This window comes from Oryza glaberrima, chromosome 1 (assembly GCF_000147395.1).
Source record: "Oryza glaberrima chromosome 1, OglaRS2, whole genome shotgun sequence".
NCBI classification, from domain to species: Eukaryota; Viridiplantae; Streptophyta; class Magnoliopsida; order Poales; family Poaceae; genus Oryza; species Oryza glaberrima.
In genome coordinates, this window is record NC_068326.1 from 23,032,866 (window position 1) to 23,058,835 (window position 25,970).

At 44.5% G+C, this 25,970-nt stretch overlaps 2 protein-coding genes across 3 annotated transcripts; both read left to right on the forward strand.

Annotated features, from left to right (window-relative positions):
* Positions 1-202: 202 nt before the first annotated feature.
* Positions 203-9,041, forward strand: LOC127760444 (glycerol-3-phosphate acyltransferase 1). The gene is made up of 2 exons (XM_052284708.1): positions 203-1,212; positions 7,996-9,041. Exons 1-2 carry the CDS (start codon positions 439-441, stop codon positions 8,854-8,856), a joined length of 1,635 nt encoding a protein of 544 aa, XP_052140668.1. The 5' UTR covers positions 203-438; the 3' UTR covers positions 8,857-9,041.
* A 6,514-nt stretch (positions 9,042-15,555) lies between these two features.
* On the forward strand, positions 15,556-17,799 carry LOC127767507 (PLASMODESMATA CALLOSE-BINDING PROTEIN 3-like). Of its 2 annotated transcripts, none has more exons than XM_052292872.1 (4): positions 15,556-16,026; positions 16,361-16,810; positions 16,901-16,931; positions 17,048-17,799. In XM_052292872.1, the coding sequence occupies exons 1-4, from the start codon at positions 15,981-15,983 to the stop codon at positions 17,358-17,360; spliced, it is 840 nt and encodes a 279-aa protein (XP_052148832.1). In that variant the 5' UTR covers positions 15,556-15,980; the 3' UTR covers positions 17,361-17,799. The 2 variants fall into 2 exon arrangements, with proteins under 2 accessions (XP_052148832.1, XP_052148823.1); XM_052292863.1 differs by having other exon boundaries at positions 15,557-16,026; positions 16,355-16,810; positions 17,048-17,798.
* The last annotated feature ends 8,171 nt before the right edge of the window (positions 17,800-25,970 follow it).

The window sequence follows — 25,970 nt, forward strand, 5'->3', positions numbered from 1 at the left end:
GTGTATAAGACAGGTGGGACCAGATATTAATATTGTAGTGTGTAACTATTGTATGAATTAACTATTAAATTGACTATAAGTGATTTGAAGTTAGTAGTTGGCTATACTATTAAACTTTCTCTTACGCATCGATCCGTAGCGTCAGTCCACCCCTCTATATATGCACACGTTCCCCCCCTCTCGCCGCCTGCACCACCCTACCGGCCACTTCCACTGCCAATGCCACAGCTTCCTTTCCTGGTTCCCGATCCCTCCCTCGTCATCAAGCCAACTCCATCGTTCCATCATCACCAACATTTGCAGCAACACTGTGAACAAGCTCTAGTTGCATCAGCTATACGTGCTACTACTATATAAAACTGGCGCCCTAGCTTATACAGGTTCGCACAGGCAACATATACATACGTGCGTGACGACGTGTAGTACTACGTGAGATCGATGGTGCTTCCAACCATCCTCCCCAAGATAGCCGCGCACTGGCTCTTCACCTTCTACCGCGCGGCACGTAAGCTCCGCGGCCATGCGTTCCAGTACTGCCGCAGCTCCTCCGCCACTACTACCAAGCCGCCTCCGCCGTCGCCCGTCTCGCCAGCGGCCAAGTGCACCGTCGTCTTCCCCGACGCCGCCGACAAGGCCGTGGTGTTCGGCTTCGACGGCGCGCTCATGAGGTCCGCGGCGCTCTTCCCCTACTTCATGCTCGTCGCCTGCGAGGGCGGCAGCCTGCTGCGCGCGCTGCTCCTGCTCTGCGCCTTCCCTCTCGTCTGGGCCCTGGGCGAGCGCTCCGACGCCGGCGTCAGGGTCATGGCGTTCGTCACCTTCTTCGGGCTGAGGCCCCGCGACATGGACCTCGTGGCCCGCGCCGTCCTGCCCAAGTTCTACATGGAGGGGCTCAACGCGCAGGTGTACAGCCGCCTCTGGCTGCCGGCGAGGAGGAAGGTGGTGGTGACGGGCGCGCCGAGGGTGATGGTGGAGTGGTTCTTGAAGGAGTACATGGCCGCCGACGTGGTGGTCGGCGGCGAGCTGCATGTTGTTAGGGTTGGTCGCGGCCGCTACTTCACCGGGATGCTGTGTGGGCCAGGAGGATCGGCGGCGCCGGCGCTGAAGCACAAGGCCCTGCAGGCAGAGGCGTTGGGAACGGACAACGCCATGGCTGACGTGGCCGTCGTCGGGAACGCCAGCCAGCTCGACCACCCCTGCTTCCCATACGGCAAGGTGCGTCCGTACGTTGTTTTGTTCTTAACGATCATTTAATAGGCTTTCCTCTAGTTAACTATACACATGTCGCTGTAGATCAGATCATTAGTACTGTTATATAGCTCTAATTGTTTTTGGCTTTAAAATCCATTTCATACTAGGAGTACATACATATAACTTCCCTTTGAAAAAAAACAAAAAAAGAAAGACAAAGGTTTGTGTCAGAGTATCACCTTCTCTTCGGGCTGGTACAGAATATATATACGTAAACAGCTAATACTTCAAAACTAATATACACATGCACATACACACAGAAAGAAAAAACTGATCCGATATATGGAGCTGGTCATCTGATAAATCAACCGTTGGATCAGAAACAAACGGCCTGATCGTAAACCGTAAGATCTTCCCTAGCTTAGCCGCTACACAAAGAGAACGCACGACATAATAAACATACTTCAGGTTAACCCTGTTTGGCCTTTACGGCATGGTGGATCTACAGAGACTAGCACGTTGCACCACGCTATAAAACCTACTACAACCACACCCACTTGTAGGCATAAATGTACTAGCAGCAGTAGATGAGACCCGTCCAATATGTGGATCGAATCACCTAGAACAGTGTACTGCTACCACATGGATGAGACTCACTGTTGGTTCAGGCAGTTTACCCCAGGCAGGGACCTAGAAAGAACTCGACAAACATGCACAGACACCTGGCCAATTTGTGGCCAACTTGCCATGGGCGCGCAGCGCAGGGCCTGGATTTGTGGCCAACTTGCCATGGGCGCGCAGGGCATGGACGGCCTGGACGGGAGGACGGGAGAGGCGCATGCATGCAGATGCAGGCAGACAGCCGCACGGTGGTGGTGGCCTCTCGATCCTTCACACGCCCCAGACGCGCGCGCGCGCCATTGAAAGCGCATTTACGCGGTGTTTGGTGACATTTAAGCTTGTGTTTTTCCCCCCTGTGCGGCGCTGTGCTCCGTGGCCGGGCGGCCGGCTAGAGTGCGCGCGCGACATGGCCGTCGCATCGCGGCAAAGCGAGGCGTCCTCTCGCGCTGCTTTGGCATTTGCTAGTTTTGCACACCTCGCCTGCTGCCTTTGCTCTGCTCTCTCTGGGTCTTCTACAGTAGGCGTAGTGCCAATGCAACTCCACTCTCACGCTAGTACGTTACGTCCTCCTTGCATTAACGCCCGCAGATTAATTACCTTCGCCGCGAGCGTACAAATCTAAGTCTCCAACTACTACTAGTATCAGTAGAAAGAACCGCTCCCTGTCTTTATGGGTCTTAATTATCTTCGTCTAAACTGCACGGCCAAGGTGCGTGGCGAGTAATGGCTTCGGGTAGGACGACGAGTAGCTCGATCCTTTTATAACTACCACGAGTACAATACATATATAGATGGGGCGTTTTTAGTTTGGACTACAATACGTATATATAGAAGAGCCGAGGCGCAAGTGCAACACTGCAGTGCGTAGGACGTCCAAAATGTGCGGATGGTATAGATCCCGAAAGGAGCCCGTCAGCCCGTCCGACAATAGTGATTAAAGTTCATAAATGAGATCCCTCTACTCCTACCTCTCTATTTCCGATGAATACTAGGATAGTACTGGTACAGTGCCTGACAAAGGACGAAAGTTCTACTATTAAGGTCTGATGTACGGTGGAAAAGGTCTGATGTTTGAAAATGGCGACTGATATACTTTCAAACAATTAAGTACTCCATTTTCACATTTTTCAGCTGCCTAAATGTAGTACTACTACCTCCGTTCCAATATACTCCCTCCGTCCAATAAAAAACCAACCTAGTACTAAGATGTGCTAGAATATGTCGCATCTGGTTCTAGATTCGTTTTTTATGGAACGGAGGGAGTAAGATTGTGTTCGGCACCCACTTTTCCAACCCCACTCTATCGTTTTCTGCACGCACGTTTTTCAAACTGCTAAACGGTGCGTTTTTTGCAAAAAGTTTCTATGCGAAAGTTGCTTAAAAAATCAAATTAATCCATTTTTGAAAAGGGTCCGCTAGTTCACGCAAATCCGAAGAAGTTATCACGGACGAGCCACATGCAGGGAAAGGGCCTTAATCCATATTTTCTCATTCATGTATCACAAATGGCAGCTCTTTCATAGTAATGGCCTTTATGTTTGGAGGCTAACCCAGGGAATAGTTACACGTGCCGAGAGAAGGGGATTGCTTGTGTTATGAATGGGCAAAAGATAGTGGCCGTGGTGGATTCGAGGATCTTACGTGGCAGAGCGCGTCGAACAGAAAGAAGCAAGCAGGGGGTGTTGCCGTAGCGTGCCGGGGAGCAAGCGTAGGCGAGTGATTTCTTTAAGAAGAAAAAACCAAGTGTTCAGCTAATAAAAAGTAACAAAGGTCAGCGCTGATGCCGATCAGGTACCAAAACTTTTGAGGGCCGGAGTTTACTTAAATTCAAGAGGTTATGTAGATCAAAAATGATGAATGGGATTGTGGCACTCCACTCGCCGCCAATGCGGAAGGATGCCGCCGAAAAGAATGGAACGCTGCTTCGCTCTGCTGGATGCGACTTAATAACTCGGTCAACTCTTTTCCCGCTTTCCTGCACGTGCCAAAGCACTGGAAGAGACGAATATTGGTTGCCGGATGCTATTCACATTAGCTTTGCATGATTAGCTCCGGCAGAACAGGAAGTATTCTTTCAAGAAATTCGTATAGAAAGATGGACTAGCTCGAGAACAAGCAACGGATTGAGCACACTAGCGCGAAAGCGTTAGCACGCGCATCCGTTTTCTTGCTCCTCCATCCAATTTTATGGTAAATTCAGTCTTACACAGCTGTCCCCAAGGATGTCCATTCCCTGGCTCAGGATGAACGCTGGCGGCATGCTTAAGATTTTATCCGTCTCCTGCTTCTTATCCTTCTCCAAGGAGAGCTACAAGGCGCGAAAGGAGTGCTGTAAAGGGGAAGGGGGTTGGGCGGCTTATGATGCTTGAGCTTTCTTTCCTCCCTTATGGCGGCGTTATCTTACAACTACTCTTCCTTTCTCTCCTTCGGAAGAACAAGTCTTTGAAGCAAGAGATGAACATATTGTGGGCGGATCTTCTTACCAGCCAAAAAGTAAAATCCATAGAGTTGGGGACTAAAGAGACTCTTTTCTGACAGCCAACCATGAAGAGAAGAGAGTCTCAGAGTAGATTCGGTAGTTTGATCGAGGATTGGGGAGGAGAGGTGGAATAAAAAGCTCGGGATGGATTTTGGAGTCTTTGTGCGAGAAACGTGTGGTTTCTGAACCCATTGAGATGACCCAAGAATTTCGCTATTTCGATTTTGCTAGTCCTTGGGAACAGCGTAGCGACGGATAATTCCGAATCTACATAACTGGTCGGTCTTATTGTAACCGGTTTGTCGGGAAATATACGTACCCAGATTTTTCCACCACGACGTGCATATCGTGTCATTGCTCTTCGTCCTGCTTCTATCTGCCTCGCAGAGCCAGCACACCTCAGTGAATATCATTATTTAGGACAAGCACGAAGAGGAAGAGCTTTGTCCTTCGGCCTTGAATCAGCATAAAGCCCCTCGCCGAGCCACTTCTTTGACATCCTAATGTCGCGAAGTGTTCGGTCAACCGCAGCGAAAGCATATCCGTGTGTCATTGGTGCTTCATCCCTAATTATGAGAGATTTCTTTTTTATTAACTCGGCCAGCAAGAAAACGGAAGATTAGTCCTTTTTCCTTCTCGCGAACCACGGGAGCGCCCAGCGCCCAGAAGAGCAAAGCTCATTTTCAAAACAGGGTCAAGCGGCGCATTAAAAAGGGCAACAAAAAAGAACTCGATTTTCCAGGGAAGGACAGCTTTCTCTTTTGGCACGAGAGCAAGAAGAAAAAAGTCAAAACAGCAACCTACCGACCCAGCGCAGTGCCTATGAAGAATAGTGAATGTAGACCGGATAGGAATTAGGACTCTTTAGGCGTCTTACGGTCTCATAGAGGGGGGAGAACTACCTAACTAAAGAAGAATAGTGCTCTTTATAAATAAGAGTAGGCGTGGAGAGCTTTTTGCGGGGAAACTTGCAAGATAACCGGATAGAGATATTTCCTTACTTATAGAGCCAGACTGTGCTTTAACACACGACATCCCAGTCAGAGGGGGGAATGGTCAAAAGAAACTCGTTCCATGGACAAAGCCGACCAGGAATCCAACTGAACGACACGAGTTACTCCACTTTTATTTCAATGTTAGGCTAGGCTTCTTCTTTCCCGAAGGAACTCTCTGGAATGTCCGATTAACCGAAGATAATACTTAATTAATCACGTGCTAATAGACCGCTCCATTTCCCGTGCGTACTGTATCCGGCTGGGAACGAGGAAGGACGAACACAGCCTAAGTGCAGTTGTGAGTTTTCGTGTCCAACGTTTGATCATTCTTCTTGGTTAAGAAAATATATGATTAGTATTTTTATTGTTATTATATGATAAAACTTGAATAGTACTTTATGTGTGACTACTTCTTTTTAATTTTTTCATAAAATTTTTAAATGAAATGGACGGTCAAATGTTGGACACGGAAACTCATAACAACACTTATATTGGGACGGATATAGTAATAAATTCATATCCAATATTTAGAATAGATAATATTTTTTAAATAAACTGCAACATAAATATGATAATGCAACACATCATAATCTAGTATTTTGAATGCTAATCATTATTAAAATTGATACAATATTAGTCAGCAATATTTAAAACAGAGTATTTATCTCATACACGTGGATAATGCCTTAGACTATAAGTATAAAATTACAGACTACTTTCTCTATGCCATATAGCGATTTTTGCGGATCATTTAGGGTAGACGGGCCAACCTTCCGCACGCGAAAATAGGTTTTGGGCCATCCGGAAATTAACAACCCTTTTTTACTAGTGATATATCGTACTACTCTCATTGAGAAATATTACAGTATAAGTTGTGTTAGGTTTTTGCACAGTTTTTAATATAATATCAATAACTACAAAAGCAATAGTATTATGTACTCACTCTGTTCCAAATTGATCATCACATAATAAAAAAATCAAAATTTTCAAATTGATCATTATATAACTTTGATCCCTTCATTTAACATGCAGTATTATTGTATATGTGCATGCAAATTGAGTCTACATGTTTATTGATCCTTACTTATCACATAATAACATTAAATGAAATACACAAAAGTTAAGTCTTTCTTCTCGATGAAAAAACTTATATGATGAGATTAGATAGGAACTTAACTGAGGGTGTATGAAAGTACTTTCAGATACGAATGCATCGATACCACTTATATGACATAAAACATATATGTTGAGTATTTAATTGTTAGTAAAAAAAAGTACAAACCTTGACTTTCTAAATACATGCATGCCTTATATTTAAGTCCAGAAAAAAAAAAAGTACTACGAAAAAGACACCTATTGTTGTAAATGTACAGAAGGAGCATTGAATTGGGCCATTAATGGATCTTTCCTCTCTATTACAAAAGTTAGGTTACTTCATATAGGGTGTGTTTAGTTCACACCAAAATTGTAAGTTTGGTTGAAATTGGAACGATATGATGTAAAAGTTGAAAGTTTAAAAGTAACCTAACTTTATTTAAATATATATGTGGAACGATGTGTTTTAAATATATTTTTTTTATTTAATTTCCATAAATTTTATTTAAAAGTATTGAATGAAAAAGAAAAGGACAATTTTGACAGTAAATTATGTGTTCCTATCAATCAAACTGTATAAAAGTCATAGCAATGCTAGAACGTTGCCAAAAAAAATGAACACCATTAAATGATGATGGCATCATGCATTTACACACTTCAGAGTCTTTGCGACAGAGCTAAGAATGCCACTGGTTGCGACAGTATTTGTGAGAAGTAGTCAACAAACGCCGTGTTTAGTTCCAAAATAATTCTTCAAACTTTCAACTTTTTCATCAGATTAAAACTTTTCTACACATATAAATTTCTAACTTTTTCATCACATCGTTCTAATTTCAACCAAACTTTCAATTTTGGTGTGAACTAAACACAGCCAAAATTAAATTTCAGTTTGTTGGGAGAATTCAGAGAGTAAATTATACTAGGCTTAAAGGCAACACAACTTATCTTTTGCACAATAAAAATATTCTCTCATTTTAATTGTGATCATCAGAACATTTCGTCACTGAGTACGGTCTTTCCAAAACAAAAATTTTCACGCTGTTGCATCGAATGTTTAACACATGCATAGAGTATTAAATGCAGAAAAAAAACCCAATTACACAAATTGCGTATAAATTACAAGACGAATCTTTTAAATCTAATTGTGCCATGATTTGACAATGTGGTGCTACAGTAAACATTTGCTAAAGACGGATTAATTAGGTTTAATAAATTCGTCTCGCAGTTTCCTAGCGGAATTAGAGTAGTAATTTATTTTGTTATTAGACTAAGTTTAATACTTCAAATGTGTGTCCATATATCCGATGTGACAACCAAATCTAAAAATTTTCCTCAACTAAACAAGGCTCAGAAAAGAAATACAATATTTAGTGCAGTTGTGGGTTCCGTGTTTTAAAAATTTATGGAAGAAAATAAAAAAAATCATGCATAAAGTAATATTTTTGTTTTATCATCTAATAATAATAAAAATAGTAAGCATAAAAAAATTAAATAAGATGAACGATCAAATGTTGGATAAAAATTCCACAGCTGTATTTAAATTGGGACGGATGGTATACTATAGTCGTAGTCTAGTAGTACACAGAGTACTTACCACAGTTGGATTGATTTCTGCAGGAAGTTTACGTCGTGAACAGGGAGAGCACCAAGACCGCGCGGCTGCCGCGGGACAGGTACCCGAAGCCGCTCATCTTCCACGACGGCCGCCTCGCCTTCCTCCCGACCCCCTCCGCCGCGCTCGCTTTCTTCCTCTTCCTCCCCCTCGGCGTCATCCTCTCCGTCATCCGCATCTCCATCGGCATCCTGCTCCCCTACAAGATCAGCTTCGGGGCCGGCGCCCTCTTCGGCGTCCGCTACCGCACGTCGGGCCTCCGCGCCCCGGAGCCCGGCGTCAAGCGCAGGGGCGTCCTGTACGTGTGCACGCACCGGACGCTGGTCGACCCGATCATGCTCACCGCCGCGCTCCAGAAGCCCGTGCCGGCCGTGACGTACAGCCTCAGCCGGCTGTCCGAGGTCATCGCGCCCATCAAGACGGTGCGGCTGACGCGCGACCGCGAGCGCGACGCCGAGACGATGTCGCGGCTGCTGGAGCACGGCGACCTCGCGGTCTGCCCCGAGGGCACCACCTGCCGCGAGCCGTACCTGCTGCGGTTCAGCCCGCTGTTCGCGGAGCTGGCCGACGACATGGAGCCCGTGGCGCTGGACGCGCAGGTGACGACGCTGTACGGCACGACGGCGAGCGGCCACAAGTGGCTGGACCCCGTGGTGTTCTTCGCCAACCCGCAGCCCGCGTACCGGGTGGACTTCCTGGGCGCCGTGCCGCGGGAGTGGACCCGCGCCGGTGGCAGGGCCGGCGCCGAGGTGGCGAACTGGGTGCAGCGGCGTCTCGGCGAGGCGCTCGGGTACGAGTGCACCGGGCTGACTCGCCGCGACAAGTACATGATGCTCGCCGGCAACGACGGTGTGGTCGCCAAGTAGGGGTGGTGGCCGCGTGCCACGGTCCTTTTGTTTATGCGCATACTTTGCATGCTCTGTAACCAAAATATCAAAATTAGTTACTCTACTGTAATATGCGTGGAAGGAAGTAACGGATGTCTTTGTTTTCCCTTTGCTCATATGTAAAGAAAATTTCTACTACTATGGCAGTGAAAGCTCTTCTCAAATACTACTCGATCCCTTGTCTCTAACTCTCTACATGCTTGGGTTGAAATAGTTCATGGATATTTCGTGCACCCGTTGTCCTCCATATGCGGCAGGAGCAGGACGAGTCCCGGTCTCTAGTTTCACCGTCCTTGCACAAGTTTATCAAAACATGGGTGAGCCGCCTGACCGTGCGGCGGCACGAACCCATCCAGCCTTTCACAACCGTGCGGCAGCGAAGATAGCTCCCAGCCTCCCACGGACTACCAAGGCGATCCACTAATCAGCACGGCGCAGCTGTCCCCGTTTTCGTGCACGGATCAACGGATGATTGGGTGTGGCTACTATACGGACTGACGGAGATCGAGCGTGCGCTGGTCAGCGATTGCACGGGAGTTTGGGCTCTCTCGTCGTTGCATCTAGCTGGCTGATAACTGATAGTCTCCGTCATTGAAGCCTACACGACTGCACTCATCGTTATTGTGTCCTCTTCAGGATTAATTCCGTTTCAGCACGATCCTTGTCACTTTATGAGCTCAACATTGTTCATGAAACGTACGGGGGAGAAGAGGGCTGACGTTTCATAAATTTGGCGCCCGTACATGCGCCATAAACGCGGGTGGGGCGTCTCCCACAACTGTTACAGCATAGTGGCGGCGCTGTTACGTATTATTGCCTTAGGGTGTGTTTGGATGGTGGGTTTTGAGTGGATAGGACATGGCGGTCTCTTTTTCATGGGTGTTTTGTTGATGAGCGAGTATGGGATAGGACGACCCGGAGGGGAATATTCCTCTCAGATGCCGGAGGGAAAGATCCGATCGATTGGACTCACCGGCCCATGTTTCTCCTACAACCGTGAGATGTACGGTCAAATCAATCCACGGTACGTACTGCGCCACCTCACGTCACTGCTGCTATCTTCAGCCCTTGATATTGTGGTTAAATTTCATTTATTTTGTTAAAAACAGATCACATCTGCACTACTCTATACTTCCACCTACGACTTTCAGTCACCTGAAATCCTAAAAACATTAGTCAAATTTGCTTACATTAGAATCCATATCAATACTCGTGCAGTGAAGTACTCCCTTCGTCAAAAAAAAAAAAGTGAATCTAGAACTGAATGTTACATATTCTAGGATATGTCACATTCAGTACTAGGTTGTTTTTTATGGGACGGAGGGAGTATTGTCTGGCGACAGTGCTTGATAGTTGTGATGACGACAACATAATTTTATCTCTATTATTATAAAAATTGAAGATATTTTTGCTAGTACTTTGGTACGTCATCCATAAGCCGGTTTGTTTGTTTATACAAGTACAAGAGTCATATAAGAAATATCTTTAAAAAAAACTTGCATGATAACTTGAGACGATCAGACCCGTAATTGCAGGTCATGATTTGTAAAAAGAATATCCAAGCGAATTCCCACAGTGAATTTCACCATAGCTAAATCGTACAACAATAATAAGATTAAAATAGCCTTCACCCATTGCAACGTATAAGCTTTTTTTCTAGTTTAATAAAATATCTGCAGAAATAATTTTCTATTTAAAAATTTTATAAAACTAGTCGCCCATCGCCGTTTGGAAGAGGATTTTTAAAAATTGCCCTACCAGAGGGCAATTTTGCCAACGTGGCAGAAGGCCGTTGACCCTCCCATAACGACTGGACACCGAGGGTGCCGAAATTTTGCAAGCGGCTCCCTTGCTACCCTCCAGAGGGCAGTTTTTGGCTCTAGGGGCCACCTGCAAAAGGGTTGGGAGTGTGGTCTGGCATTTTTGCATGTAGCCTCCTTGTCGCCATCTGGGAGGGCTATTTTCTACTGTGCAAGAGGAGTAGAATTTTTACAGGCGGCCCCCTTGCCGCCCTCTGGGATGACGATCTGCAAAAAATACCAGGCCGTCCTCGGTGCCCTTTTGCAGCCCTCCCCCCCCCCCCCCCCCCACCCACCCACCCAAAAAAAAATAAAAAATTATTTTTAAATATTTTTAATACAAAATTTAAAAAAATCGCTAGGGCGTGGGTGGAGAGAGGGAAATAACCCAACTTGCTGGGTCTTCCTATTTCCAGGAGCCCACGCGCAACCAGCCCACTCTCGCTTCCTAGGATATTCTCAGCCCGAGTGATTTTGGCCCAAATAAAAGTTTATATATATCAACTTTATACATACAAATTTTATATCTGCAAACTTTATACGTACTAACTCGGGGGCTCCAGTTCGCGCATGCGCGCTGGGAAGCGTATGTCACGCGTGCGGCTGCCCGAAGTTCATGCTATTATCTTAACGCTAATGACAGTGCTTATTTCAAATGACAGTGATTACCATTATTTTTAAAAACAATACATAATAATTTAGTTAAAAATTTTAAATTTGTATTTGAAATATGAGTTGAAAGTTTTTAAAATTTGAGTTGAAATTTTTGAGTCGAAAGCTTTTTAAATTCAAGTTGATTTTTTAGTCGAAAGTTTTCAAAATTCGAGTTGAAAGTTTTCAATTTTTCATTTGAAAATTTTTAAACTTTGAGGTGAAAGTTTTAAAATTTGAGTTTACAGCTTTCAAATCTGAGTTGAAAGTTTCAATATTTGAGTTGAAAGTTTTCAAAATTTAAGTTGAAAGTTTTAAAATTTGAATTGAAGTTTACTCAAAAAATTCAAATTTAAAATTAAACCTTCTATTAAAAAGTTTAATTAAACTTTCAAAATTATACTAGTTTGGATTAGGAAGTACTAATCGTAGAAAATTTACAAAATACGCTATACGTGCATGCTTTGTCAAATTATACTAGTTTGGATTAGGAAGTACTAATTAAGTTTGTCTTTTGCTTGCATATATATGCATGGGAGTCCACGTCAGCAGGCCCAGAACACGCACGAAGTGGAGACGCTGCAGACGAAATGCAAAACACGCGCGACCTGCTGATGTCGCACGTATGCGCGAATGAGCAATCTCGTACTATCTCTGTGTATAGAAAAAAAAATATAGAAGTACATATAAACTACAAAATGCCCACTTAGACCATGAGGCTAACTTGCTAAAATTTTTGACCATGGTAGTGATTTGAACATGTCAGGTTTTGGTAGAATAAGTATATGTGTTGTTGCCAAAATTTCATATGCATTATTAATATTGGTAACAAACTAAATGTAGCCATATATTTATCGATTTTACCATGGTTTAAAATAATACCAATCCGAAAGCCCTTAACCTTCCTGGTAATCATGTTTCGTGTGGGCCACTGGTTGGGCTAGATCTGGGCCCAAAAACTCTCAAAACATTCTGGGCCTTCAAAACACTTCCGTACTATAAGAGGCCTTTGATGTGGATCTGAAAACTTGACAGTCCAAATCTATTATATAATTAAAGGAATAGAAAAAAAAAAGCCTTCACGTTCGCTCTCATGGTCTAGAAATTCTCACATTAATCGGAGAAAAAGAAAAAACAGAGTCCATATAGAAATACAATTTAGAAATAGCTGAAATTCGGAATTAAAAAAATAAGGAATATTAAAAGAGGAGACTAGAGTCCATATAGAAATACACTTTAGAAATAGTTGAAATTCGGAATTAAAAAATAGGAAATATTAGAAGAGGAGTATAGAGTCCATATAGAAATACAATTAGGAAATAATAGAAATTCGGAATTAAAAATAAGGAATATTAGAAGTAGAGTATAGAGTCCATATAGAAATATAATTAGGAAATAATAGAAATTCTGAATTAAAAATAAGGAATATTAGAAGTAGATTATAGAGTCCATATAGAAATACAATTAAGAAAAAAAAAGAAATTCGAAATTAAAAAATAAGAAATATTAGAAGTAGAGTATAGAGTCCATATAGGAATTTAAAACTAACTAAAATTTGGAGAAAAAAAAAGGAGCCTCCACGTTTGCTCTGATGACATTAATCAGAGAAAAATAAAAAGCAGAGTCCATATAGAAATACAATTTAGAAATAGCTGAAATTCGGAATTAAAAAATAAGGAATATTAGAAGAGGAGACTAGAGTCCATACAGAAATACAATTTAGAAATAGCTGAAATTCGGAATTAAAAAATAAGGAATATTAGAAGAGGAGACTAGAGTCCATATAGAAATACAATTAGGAAATAACTGAAATTCGGAATTAAAAATAAGGAATATTAAAAGTAGAGTATAGAGTCCATATAGAAATACAATTAGGAAATAACTGAAATTCGGAATTAAAAATAAGAAATATTAGAAGTATAGTATAGAGTCCATATAGAAATACAATTAAGTAAAAAAATAGAAATTTGGAATTAAAAAATAAGGAATATTAGAAGTAGAGTATAGAGTTCATATTGGAATTTAAAACCAACTAAAATTCGGAATAAAAAGGAGCCTCCACGTTCGCTCTCATGGCCTAGAAATTCTCACATTAATCAGAGAAAAAGAAAAAGCAGAGTCCATATAGAAATACAATTTAGAAATAGCTGAAATTTAGAATTAAAAAATAAGGAATATTAGAAGAGGAGACTAGAGTAGTTATTACACATTAGTAGTTTTGAAAAGTTATTGCAAAATTTAAAATTATGTTGTCATTGTAATATATTTTATAATAATATAATAAGAAAAGATATATGCTTTTATATGAGAGAAAAATATAATGATGCTAGCCGTGCAATCTGCGCGGGCCACCATGCTAGTTCGAATTGAATCTATCTTACGTCTATTATAAACCAAACCAATATGTGCCATACCATCGCTTTCCATGCATCAATTCAATCACCCCTAAAGCCCAGAAAGAAACATTCCAAACTGACGAAGTGTAGATAGATAGTACTCCTTGGCTAGATGCCTTGTCCACCATGGTCTTCACTAAGCCGAGCACTGAAACAGTGAAGCTAACAACTGTCTACTGGAGTAGCTCGATCTCTTTCTGTTCACTGGCACACAGCCCAAGTGCATAGGCTCGACAAACAGAAAGCTTAATCTCAGCGCTTTAGCCATGATTTGTGCAGACTGCGGCTGTGCGGGAACAGCGAAAAGGCAAAAAGGGAAGCAAAACAGCATCTTGCAGAGATAACCGAGAAGTGAAAACTGAGAGGAGCCTCTTCCCCCAGGTGACAAACTTTTTACTTGTGTATAGTTGAAGTTCCATGGTTACAGTAAAAGCATCGCATCGTGTGGAAAGTTGAAGTTCTCCGCCTCACCATCGTCATCACTGCCCACTGCCCAGGTTGTCTGGCTCCGCCAACAACACCGTTCTGAATTCTGATCATGCAATTTCAACTTAAAAACATAAAAATAATTATCCTGAAGTCTTTAAAAAAAATCGGGCCATTTACATGTACACAAATAGATAATGGAATCACTGACGAAAGACACTTAAAATGCAAAATATTAGTAACATATTGTAGATCTTAGCAACCAAAAAAAAAAACGATCTTCTTGAAGTGAGGAAGACCAGTCAAGGCTTGTTTTACGTGAGAGACACACATGCCTATCTCTCCCAGGAAACTATTCTAATCCCTCCAGAGAATGTTCCCTCGTTTGCTCAAAAACCATCTAAACGGTTCTGAAAAATTCTGGAATTCATACAACACATATATACAACTTCACAAAATCTTAAGTCCAAACTCAACTCACACGTCGAGATATAAAAAAGACAAATTCAGCGTATGAATAATAGCGTACTGTTTATATCTAAATTTGTCTTTTTTGTTTCTCGATGTGTAGATCGAATTTGAACATGAATTTTGGTGGACTAGTAGGTATCATTATACTCTACATTATCAATTTTTTTTCAAAATTTTTCACAACTATTTGTATCGAATTTGGAAGAAAAAGGTATACGAGGGGATATCCCCTCGAGGGATTAGAATCCACTCCCTATCTCTCCCCTCTCTTTTTTTAACTAGCATATGAATAATTTTCTCTCAACTTTACGCTATATTTGTTTTGTATGTCAAAGTTTTTTATTAATTGGATGTTAACTTTGATGTCTTTGATTACTAAATTCTACAACTTTGGAGAAAAAAAATGATGGCAGTCCACAAAAAAATTTACCTCAACCCTATCTGCCTTTTCTGTTGTGCAAGAGGTGATTGGTTAACATCTCGAAAGAAAAAGGCCATGTAATCGGTTTTTAACCCTGTTACTCGTATCTTTGGAGAAAAAAAATGATGGCAGTCCACAAAAGCGCCAACTTAACAGGACCAATGAAATTTAACAATATGAAAGCTCATATTAAGCTGATACTCCTACAAAAACAATGGTATCTAGCCCTACATTATATAATTACCTTTTGCTCAAGAAATTATTAACCGCCTCGAATATAATCATCATTCCATCATTAAGGTGTGGATCCTAAGCCAAAGCCACGATTTGAGAACCACAAAAAAGAAATACAAAGACCAACTATGAAAACCGCAAAACACCAACCATTTCCTGAACTACGCTCTGATCGAAACCCTTTCACCGCATATTTATCTGAACCTCGTACACCGCCTACGCATATAAAAACCGGCAAAGCCAAATATTCGCTGCGATCCCGATGCGGCCATCGCCATCATGATGGGCTCCGGTTTGCGCTCGAGTCGACGAACGCGGCCGACATGAAGAATTCTTTCACCTCCAAAGTACTACTACTCCTCCGGCCCTCCTCTCGCCCAAGCTGCGTTTGCTTTTCCTCCCCGGCTAGATCTCCCTCCACCCTGATCGATCGACCAAAGCCTTCTTTTACTTTCCCCCGGCGGATTTCTTTGCCATTTTTTTCATTGCGTGCTCCTGCAAAGCTCCCGGACTCCCCTCCCAAGTTTCCTCTTATTCCCTCTCTCTCTCTCCCTGTTGCCCAAGGAACCTGTGATTCGGCTGTTCCCGCGTCATGTATATATACGCCATCGCCGCAGGGAAAGCAAGGCCCTACTTTACACTTCGCCGTCAGCTCAGGTCAGATCGTCAGGCCGTTCTGCTGCCTTGTTTGGAATAGATATCGGCATGGCTTACTTGGGCCTCCTTGTTCTTCTTCTCGCCTTCTGCGGTGGTGAGTTGTTGGAATATTTGTTTGATTGTTCAATCTTCGTTTTGTACTCTACGAGCGTAGGTCGATGCTCCGTATAGGAATATGATTGAATTTGATGTTGATGTTAGCTGCACCATTTATATTTGTTCTTGTCGGTGGTGTACTTCTAGTATGAAAACATCTTCTATGGAATAATTTTAGTATGTCTTGGTATTTGAACAAAATGATAAACAGGAATGTTTTGCGTGGATTTCTTTCACATGAAAATTTGTGGCTTGACATGTAAAAGCATCCCATACATATATGGTTTTTTTTTTCCAACCTTACCAATTTCGCTTGATCGCGACAGGAGCAGAGCACCACGGAGCAGAAGCAGCCGGTGATGCGTCAGCCCGTGGCGCGAGCGCGCGCAGGGGCCTGGCCACCGTCTCCGTGGCGAAGCCGTCGTACCCCACGGTGACCACGCCCATGTCCGCCTCCACCTCCCCGAGCACGATGCCGATGAGCAGCTCGCCCTCCGCGTTCCCATCCCTGGCGACCGCAGGCGGCGGCGGCGGTGGCGGCGGTGGAGGATCGTGGTGCGTGGCGAGCCAGAGCGCGAGCCCGACGGCGCTGCAGGTCGCGCTGGACTACGCCTGCGGCTACGGCGCGGACTGCTCGGCGATCCAGCCCGGCGGGAGCTGCTTCAACCCGGACACCGTCCACGACCACGCCTCCTACGCCTTCAACAGCTACTACCAGAAGAACCCCGTCGCCACCAGCTGCGACTTCGGCGGCACGGCCACCATCACCAACACCGATCCGAGTAAGCTCATCTTAGCGTCCCGACTCAGCAACACTTGAATCCATGTGGTCACAACTTCCTGACGAGTCTGCTCGTCTTTCACCCATGCAGGTTCAGGGTCGTGCCAGTATTCAGCCTCGAGGTAAGATTTCGATTTCGTGCCAATTCAAATAAATTTTGAAAGAAAATATGTGTTCTTTTTTTTCTTTTTTTCTTTTTGCAACAACGACTGAACTTTTTTTTGTTTTGCAACGGCAGCGGTGGTGGTCAGAACATGCTGCCCCCGCCGTCCCCGACCACCCTGCCGCCGTCAACCCCGATGACGCCGACGCCGACCACCCCGATGACACCAACACCGACCACGCCGGACACCGGGACGCCGATCTACGGTGGATCCACGACCCCTCCTGACTACGGCTCAATGTCCCCTCCCGGCGGCTTCGGGTCAAACTCCCCTCCTGATTACGGCGACGTCGGCGCCGCACCGGCGACGATGGCCAGCGGCAGGGCGGCGGTGGCGCTCGCCGGCGTCCTGATCGCGACGGTGTCTCTGATGAGCATGTCAACATGATCGCCTACACTTCAGGGTGGCGAAAATTTCTCTACAGCCGTTGCAGTTCAAGAATTAGTTGAGAGAGGGGTGCGCCGCGGCGCGTTGGGTGCTGAGACATGCACGCAAAGATTTAAATTCGCGACGAACACCTCGATCGATGGATCCCCTGCCGCGCTATGCAACACGCTAGCTAGCTATAGCTCGGCAAAAGGCTGAGGTGCCCCATCTGTTTTTAGTGTTCGTCAGAAAACTCAGAAGCACGGTGATGCAGCTTCGTACGTCCCAGTTCTAGCGGCAGGCAGGATATGTTTATATTACAGTTACAGATTCCACTGTTGTACTTAGAAAACCTATTAAAAGAATTTATTTCCTTATTATTCACCCGATTCACGCCTTCTTCTCACGCTGAACCGTGTAATGTTTACAAGGCAAAATGGACGCATTATTAAAGAAAATCTAGGAAATGGAATTTCTTTCGTGCACAGCAAGAGAGAACGCACTGGACAGAACGGTGCAAATGCAATGCCCGTACCCGTATCAGCAAAATAGTTGAAGGAAGTTCAAGACCATTAATAAAGGCCCAGCGCTAGGCCCATGAGGCACCGTGAGTCCATGACAACGTCACACCGTGCCATGGCCCATGGCGTTGCAGTTCCGGCCGCTTTGCGAGTTCATGCGTGATGTGTGTGTAGTTAACGGCAACATATCCTATGCACACAGTCCCTCACGTGTACACACGTGCACACCAACTAAAAAATGTCACCAAAAAATCTAGAAAAAATCATACACATACTTTAAATTGTATTACACCTAGGGTTAAAATCTTAACGTCAAATTCATTATATTTTAGCCGTAACAAAAAAACAAAAAATCTGACAGTTTTAAGGTTGCAATTTTGTCAGAATTTTATCTTTTTTGTTATTCTCTATGTAGAATGAATTTGAAGATGCGACTCCGCACGTAGATGTAATACTATTGAAAGTATATGTATGAATTTTCCTAGAATTTTTTGTGATAATTTTTAGTTGGTGTACATGGTGTGTACACGTGAGGGCCTGTGTGCATAGGATACGCTCCCGTAGTTAACAAGGGAATTTTTACATTTTCATTCAGATCGCTCAACCAGAGGCTATGAAAGAACTTGGGCGCGCCTATACTATGATCGTCCAGGAGGTGAAGACCAAACAGTGGAAGTGATCTTGAGCTTAAATACTCGATACTCTTAGGGCCTTTTAAATAGTAGGATTAAAAAAACGGAGGAATATAAAAAACACATAATTATAAAAGGAAAACATAGGAAAAACACAGAAATGCCTGTTTGATTGAACCGCAGGAATCTATGAAAGGGATAGACTCAGTAAATAGCTTAGAGTGGATGTTAAATTTTCTTCATTTTTCCTCCAGAATCGTAAGAATAGAAAAGTTTCCTACATTTTCCTTTTCTCATTCCTACGAATCAAAGGCATGAATAGCGTAGGATTTCAATTTATTTGTTTTTCTCCATTTTTTCCTCCAATTCAAAGAGGGCCTTAATAGTTACTGCTCCCTCTATCCCAATATGTAACAAGTTTTAAGCTTGTGCACAAGTATTAAGGAAAGTAGCAAAAAGACGATACTACCCGCCAGAAAGCTGGGTAAACACAGTAAAAACCCACTCACACGCAAATCAAAATTTAAACTGGTAGGCGGCAAAAGCACAGATGGCAATACAAACTAGTACTCTATTCTTTTCTTCTCTTTCACTGATAAGGCGTAGAACTGGTATATTTGTGGTAAAAGTTGTACTAGGTTGCAACATTTTTCACAAATTTTGAATGCCAAAACTTGTTACATATTGGGACGGAGGGAGTAGTACTAGTACTAGTTCCCCTTTGGAGTAATTACAAGTTTAAAATCGTTATTACTCCCTCCATTTCATATTATAAATCATTTGACTTTTTTATGTTCAAAATTTTGTATGTTTGATCAAATTTATAGAAAAATATAGTAATATTCTTAACATAAAACAAACATATTATCAAAATATATTTAATGTTAGATTTAATAAAAACTAACTTAATATTATAAATGTTGCTAATTTTTTTTATAAACTTGATTAAACTTAACAAAGTTTGCCTAGAAAAATGTCAAACGATTTATAATATGAAATGCAAAAGGTACAAGACTATCATTAGAAATTTAAAAAATATCACTAAAACTATCATTGAAATATATCCTTACAAAATTGAAAAAACTAGTGATAATACAAATGTTGCCTTTTTTTTCTCTGATGGAGGCAAGGACTCGAGCTCTTAGGCCATTCCCAACCCAAGACACTAGAAATAATTTCTATAAACTCCACATCATCAAGAAACTACTACTAGATACTACTCTTTCAATGCAAACACTCCTATTCCATGCTTAAATTTAATGCTACTTATCTCACATGATGTCTTGGATATTGTGTAGAAACCAAGTCTCATGCAAGACATGGTTTCCTTCTTTTTCCTCATTTATTCACTTGCTACATCTATTTTTTATTCTAGATGACAACTTATTTAATGCTATAGGCATCATTCTAGTTATTAGGTTGGGAATGGCCTTAACCTCGTATACTTGTGAGAAGCGTCTGTGCTGTACAGCTCGGTGCCTCAGATGGCCGGAGAATTGTCATATTATTGCCCCTGGTTTTAACAGATACTACTACCAACATGCTTACCTAGCCGTCTGTGTCGGGAACGTGTTATCGGGACGTGTATTTTCCTCCTTGATGACAGGGACGCGGCGTATCTGTATGATGAGCTGGCCGCGCGCAGACGTACACGTACATTCCCGATCCCGGATTATACTCGCGGAACAGATCCGTCACATCGATCCCCAATGAATCCTGTGCGTGGTTTATGTGTCGCTCTGTTGCCAACCCGGCATAGTCCCCCTCATGTTGCTAGTCATTGGCTCGGAGGTGTGTGTCAGCGTGTGATGAAAGAACAGCTACGCCATGGGCGCCGGCCGGACCAATAATGTGTGTCGAGACATAACATGCGTGCTAACACCAAACCGTCCTGTGCATGCAGCAAGCAAGCTAGCTAGCGGATGAAGTGATGAGACGGCCGGTAGCAGTGGTACCGTCATTCACATCGCACCACACCAAACCACGCCAGCCAGCCAGCCAGCCAGGGCATCGATGCAGCTACAGCATGGTCCGCATGGAGGCCGCCATCGGCGTCGTTCACGCACACAGTAACGTCCACCAGCAGTGCAGCACCACGACACGCATGCTTATGCCGGCCATGATGTGATGTACTCTCACATACTCCGGAATCTTTGTCCCCGTTGCATATGGGGTACTGGATATGTATATATTTTAGTGATTTGTTGTACAATTACTTCTCACACAAAAGTAGCATTCTGATCAAAAGTAGCTATGTTTACTAAAATTTTACGCATTATCATATCGAATGTTTAGACACATACATAGAGTATTTTATATATATATATATATATATATATATATATATATATAAACTAATTAGACGGATTGCGTGTAAATTACGAGACGAATCTTTTAAGCCTAAGCGCCATGATTTGATAATGTGGTGCTAAAGTAAATATTTACTAATGACGATTAATTAGGCTTAATAAATTCGTCTCGCGATTTACACGCAGATTCTGTAATTTGTTTTGTTATTAGACTACATTTAATACTTCAAATGTGTGTCCGTATATCTGATGTGATACGCCAAAACTTTACCCCCTGGATTTAAACACAGCCTAAATAAATAAGATTAGTCGTGTTATGTTTCTGGTAGGTTCACACACCAATTAAGTTTGTGCTCCAAAATGAGTGTTTTACAATTTATGTAGTAATTTGCATCACCTAATAACTTCATATACTACAATGCAATTTACGTTATTTGAAATTTTGATCACTCGTATTTGTAACAATAAATTACTGAAGTTGTGGCATCGTAAACATATAATATACTCCTTTCGTCCCAAAATATAAGAACCTAGGGACAGGATGAGACATTTTCTAGTACTACGAATCTAGACAGATTCATAGTATTAGGAAATGTCCTATCCTATCCTAGATTCTTATATGTTAGGACGGAGGGAATACTTTCTTTGTTTTTGTCTGTTTCAAAATATAAAAGATTTTCACAATCAAATTTTGTACAACAATATAAGCATTTCTACAATAATTTTGATGATTCCCATCATTTCAATTATTCCATAGCCAATCAGGTGTTTGGAATATAAATACTACTTCAGTCACAAATTGTTGCTAGCATAGTGTCTTGTTCCAAAATAAAGCTATTTTTTCATCTACCACCTCCTCTCAACCAATTATAGTAATTCTCCAATTAATTTATTTACTTACTTTCTCTTGTCAACCAAACACAACCTTGTCCTAATTATCTACTCATGCTTCTAAAATATCCGTGTCTACCTTAAAAATACTTACATTTTAGGACGGAGAAATTACGATCAATTTAAGAATTGACCACTGAAATAACAAAAGGGAATATTTTGACCTAGCTAAACATCCTATAAAGCTATCAGTGTTACAAATCTGTATACCTCCTATACTTGTTCACCGGAAATACCATATACTTAATATCATACGAAAGGGTCTATCCAAATTTGTTAGATTCTACAGATAAGGTCGATATTCCTTTCCCGCTGAGATGAGATGCCAGACTCCGATATGGATACTACAAGGTTTTGTCTGCCGGTAGTCTACTTAGAGTCCTCGAGTTCTATCTGAATGAGGGGTTACCTACATGTATAAATACAAAGTCCGTTAGAAGGGAAGGGCATGGAATAATAAGCCACAACCACGGGCTACATCGAAGACCAGCTAGGAGGAAACCCAAAGTTAGCCGCCAACTACAAGTCACCGCATTAGTTTCGACAAAAAAAAAAAAAAAAAAAAAAAAAAAACTAGTTAGAAGGCTGGAATAGCTAGCTTGTTCTCCTTCTGTAAATCATTATGACACATTGCACAGCTATACATATAAATGTTTGATCTAGTATATGTATACAAATCCCTATTTCCAATCTTGTACTCACAATCTTGCTTCTATCCTGATATCAAGCTACCTTAGTTCTAAACCGTTATCGGGGTCCAAAACAAGTATATATATTTTGAAACAGAGAGAGTAATTTTTTCCATTGTAACCTAACTAACAAAAATTGTAAGTTAAAACTACTACTAACAAGGTAATACTCGAAAGAGAATTCTCTTACCTACTTTTCTTTTTAAATGTAGGTCACTGACACATGAACCCTCTAGGTAGTGTATCTATATTTTTTTAACGATTCGTACGAGACGATGCGAAGTTCTGTTGATAGAGTAAAAAATACAAGATTACAACCCTAGAGGGTTGTAATCAGGAAAAATGAAAAAAAAAATATACCACCACCCACACACCAACAACCCCAATACACAGGTCCGGAAGAAGACTAGTACTGGACCGGCCGCCGCTAAGCATGACCGAACGCCGCTAGGCCCACAAAGGAACACAGACGAGAACGCCCAAAACCGTCCTTACAACCAACACAAAGCCCAACTCTAGCTAGAGTGTGCTTGCACCAATCTTTCGAGTGGTTTCGATAAGGGGATGCCTAAACGACGTCTGCAAGGAGAGAAGCGACGGAAAACCACCGCCGCCGTCCGTCCGTTTAGGGACACAAAAGAGCCAAGACTGGGCTTTCACCCGGCAAACACCCTTGAGGGATGAGATGGCACAACAACGCCCTCAGGAGGGGGAATGAACCATAGTTTGTCGGTACGGCCAAGGCCGGGCTAGGTTTTCACCTGCCGCTCATCACCTGCAGGTCCACGGCTGACGCACCAATGCTCCACCACCACTCAACCTCTGCTGACATGTGGGACCACTGCACCGGTGCCCCCCCCGGTCGACCAGCCTTCGTGCGCCGAAGACCATGCCACATCCCCCCGGCAGCTCCTCCTCGCACCGTGGTCGCTTCCTTTACCGCCTACCGCGCCTCATCGCGCCGCGCCGGCCTCCTCCACCACCGGACGCGCCTCTCGCGCCAGTCCGGCCTCTCGCCATCGGCTGCGCCTTTCGCACCAGTCCGGCTTCCTCGCCGCCGGCCGCGCCTCTCGCGCCTTGCCGGCCTCCATTGCCATCGAATGCACCTCTCTGTGCCAAGGCGGCCTCCGACCCCTCCAATCACTGCCGGCTGGCTCAGGTACGGCCATCTGCCATGCCCCCGGCTAGCTGTCCAAGACCGCCATGCCTCTTCCGACCATACACACGGTCACTACCACCGTAGCCACTGCTGCCGACGGCCACCTCGCCGCTGACCGGCCGCAGCCCCCTCGCCGCCGTCCAGCCACTGCTACGACCATCGCCACCGCGAGCGCACCCCGTTGCCACAACAGCCGGTAGCGCCGTTGCCGTCGACCAGCCACTGTGTTGTTCACTGCTGTCCAGCCGCCGCCGCCACCGTCGCCATGAGCTCTGCGCCGTTGCCGCTGACACCATCGCTGCGAGCTCCGCAGCGCCGCCACCGCCACAAGCTTGCCCCACACAAGATCCGTCCTCCAGGGGGCCGGATCCGCCTCCGTCGTGACCAAGTCCTGCCCGCCGTCGCCATCCTCGCCGCCGCCTTCCATCCTGCCGCCATTGGATCCCCTTACTTCTCCTTCTTCGTCGCAGCCGCAGTCCATAGTCACAGTCGTCGCCGACGCCTTGCCAGTCTCTTCCTTTCCCGCCTCCATCTCTTGCTGCTAGTCGACCACGCGACAACACTCGATGGTCAGGGCGATGCCGCGACCAGCAGGCTCACTGTGCTGGCTATCGCCGGAACCGCCACCAGCATCGCTAGCCGCCGCCGCTGCCACCACACAAACCCCGCCGTCTGCCGCAGCCTCCCAGATCTAGCCATTCTGCCCTGGACTCCACCGCCTCCACCACCACTCACCGCCGCCACCTCGTTCGCCTCTTCCGTCTGTGCCGCAACCACCTCCGCCGGCGCCACGGCCTCCTCCAACGACAGCTTGACCTCATCCACCGGCCTTCGATGCGGCGCGGCCGGTGCCGCTCCCTCCCGACCTAGCCACGAGGGGGCCATATCTGCCTCCATCGGCATAGGATCAATCGCCTCCAGCCGCCGGCGGCACTGAAGACCACTGTCTCCGTCCCTCCATCCGTTCTCCGTCGAAGCTCCATCCGCCGGGTAGAGGTGCGAGGGAGAAGAAGGCCCCGCCGCCGCTGTCCTTGCCACCGCCCGGCTTTGCCGGCGGCTGATCGGGCGGTGGCGAGGGAGGGGGGCTGACAGTGGGGTGTGTCGCCGCCCGTGTCGCCCTAGAGCAAGGCGACACGCACGTTCTCCGAATAAAACTAAAAACTAAAAAAAAAACTATAGTGTATCTTATATATCAGTGACTCGAGTAAATAAGAGGATCCCAAACCAGTAATACTCAACGCTAGCAAAGCTAGATGGACCGAGCGGCTAGAGAAGCATCTGACACCCCTTCGGTTTCTCGTTCAAAAAGGCACTCAGCGCTCGACACAAAACACACGTCGATCCGAACCGTTCCTCTCCTCGCTACACACGGTTCGTGCCGAAAGAAGTCCCAAAGACAAACTGCCGCACCCAGCCAACAACCCACCAACCCCCGCGCGTAGGTGCCGAGCCAGGCACATACGAGCGGCGCGCGGCGCTTCGTCATCTAAGAGCAAGGATAGTATACCTCACTTCCTATTATTAGCTCATTTTAAAGCTAACATATATAATAGATTAGCTATAAGGTCGGCTATATTTTTCTTCTCTTCTCTCTATCTCTCACTTATACATTTAATGTATTTGTCTTGGAGTTTGTGATAAGCTAACTCTTGCATGAGAGCCCACACTTTTAATTTTTCACTATCTCACCTTCACCTAAACTTATAGTAGACTTATAGCTCACTATTATACAAGCAAGCGAACCGCGTGTCGTCCCACGCCCACGCGGTGGACCACCCGCGCCAATGATTCGGGATGATCACCGCGCGGCCGAGCGGGCGGGCGCGGCTGCTGCTGTTACGATCGATCCGTTCGGGTTCCGCCGTGGTGGCCGTGGCCCGTGGGCAGGCATTGGCGTTGGCGATGCTGCGTTGTCGCGCGAGGGTTTGTGGGGGGCGCGCCGCCCGCCAGCTTCCGCGGCGCGCGCGGCTGCGGCTGCGGCTGTCACTCACTCACCGGTGGGCTTTGGCTGTGGCATGCAAGCCTGGCCCTGTCGTCCCGGTGTCCGCGCCTTTCCAGTTTTCATCGCATTATTACGCGCGCGCGGGGGTGCATGGTCTGGTCCCCGGGCCGGTACGTTCGCCTGCGGGGATGGCGATGGGGCCCTGCTTTCGGGGCGGTACGTGATCGTCTGCATCAACCTGTCTCATGATGCTGCAGCAGTGCCATCATGCCGTGCTGTTGACAGTTGTTGTTTAGAGCAAGTTTAATAGTATACCCAACAACTAGCTTCAATTCATCTATAGCCAATCTAATAGCTTATTTATACAATAGTTACATACTACACTATTAATACTTGGTTCCACCTGTCATGCACACACTGTGTCTTGGAGTCTGTGCTACAGTTGGCTACAAATTTATAACCCACTGCCCTTCTCTCTACCCATTTAT

Coding starts and splice junctions, on each gene's coding strand:
- LOC127760444 (XM_052284708.1), top strand. CDS start 439: ATGGTGCTTCCAACCATCCTCCCCAAGATAGCCGCGCACTGGCTCTTC. Junction 1,213..7,995: donor CCTGCTTCCCATACGGCAAG/GTGCGTCCGTAC, acceptor TGATTTCTGCAG/GAAGTTTACGTCGTGAACAG.
- LOC127767507 (XM_052292863.1), top strand. CDS start 15,981: ATGGCTTACTTGGGCCTCCTTGTTCTTCTTCTCGCCTTCTGCGGTG. Junction 16,811..16,900: donor CATCACCAACACCGATCCGA/GTAAGCTCATCT, acceptor TCACCCATGCAG/GTTCAGGGTCGTGCCAGTAT. Junction 16,932..17,047: donor TGCCAGTATTCAGCCTCGAG/GTAAGATTTCGA, acceptor TTGCAACGGCAG/CGGTGGTGGTCAGAACATGC.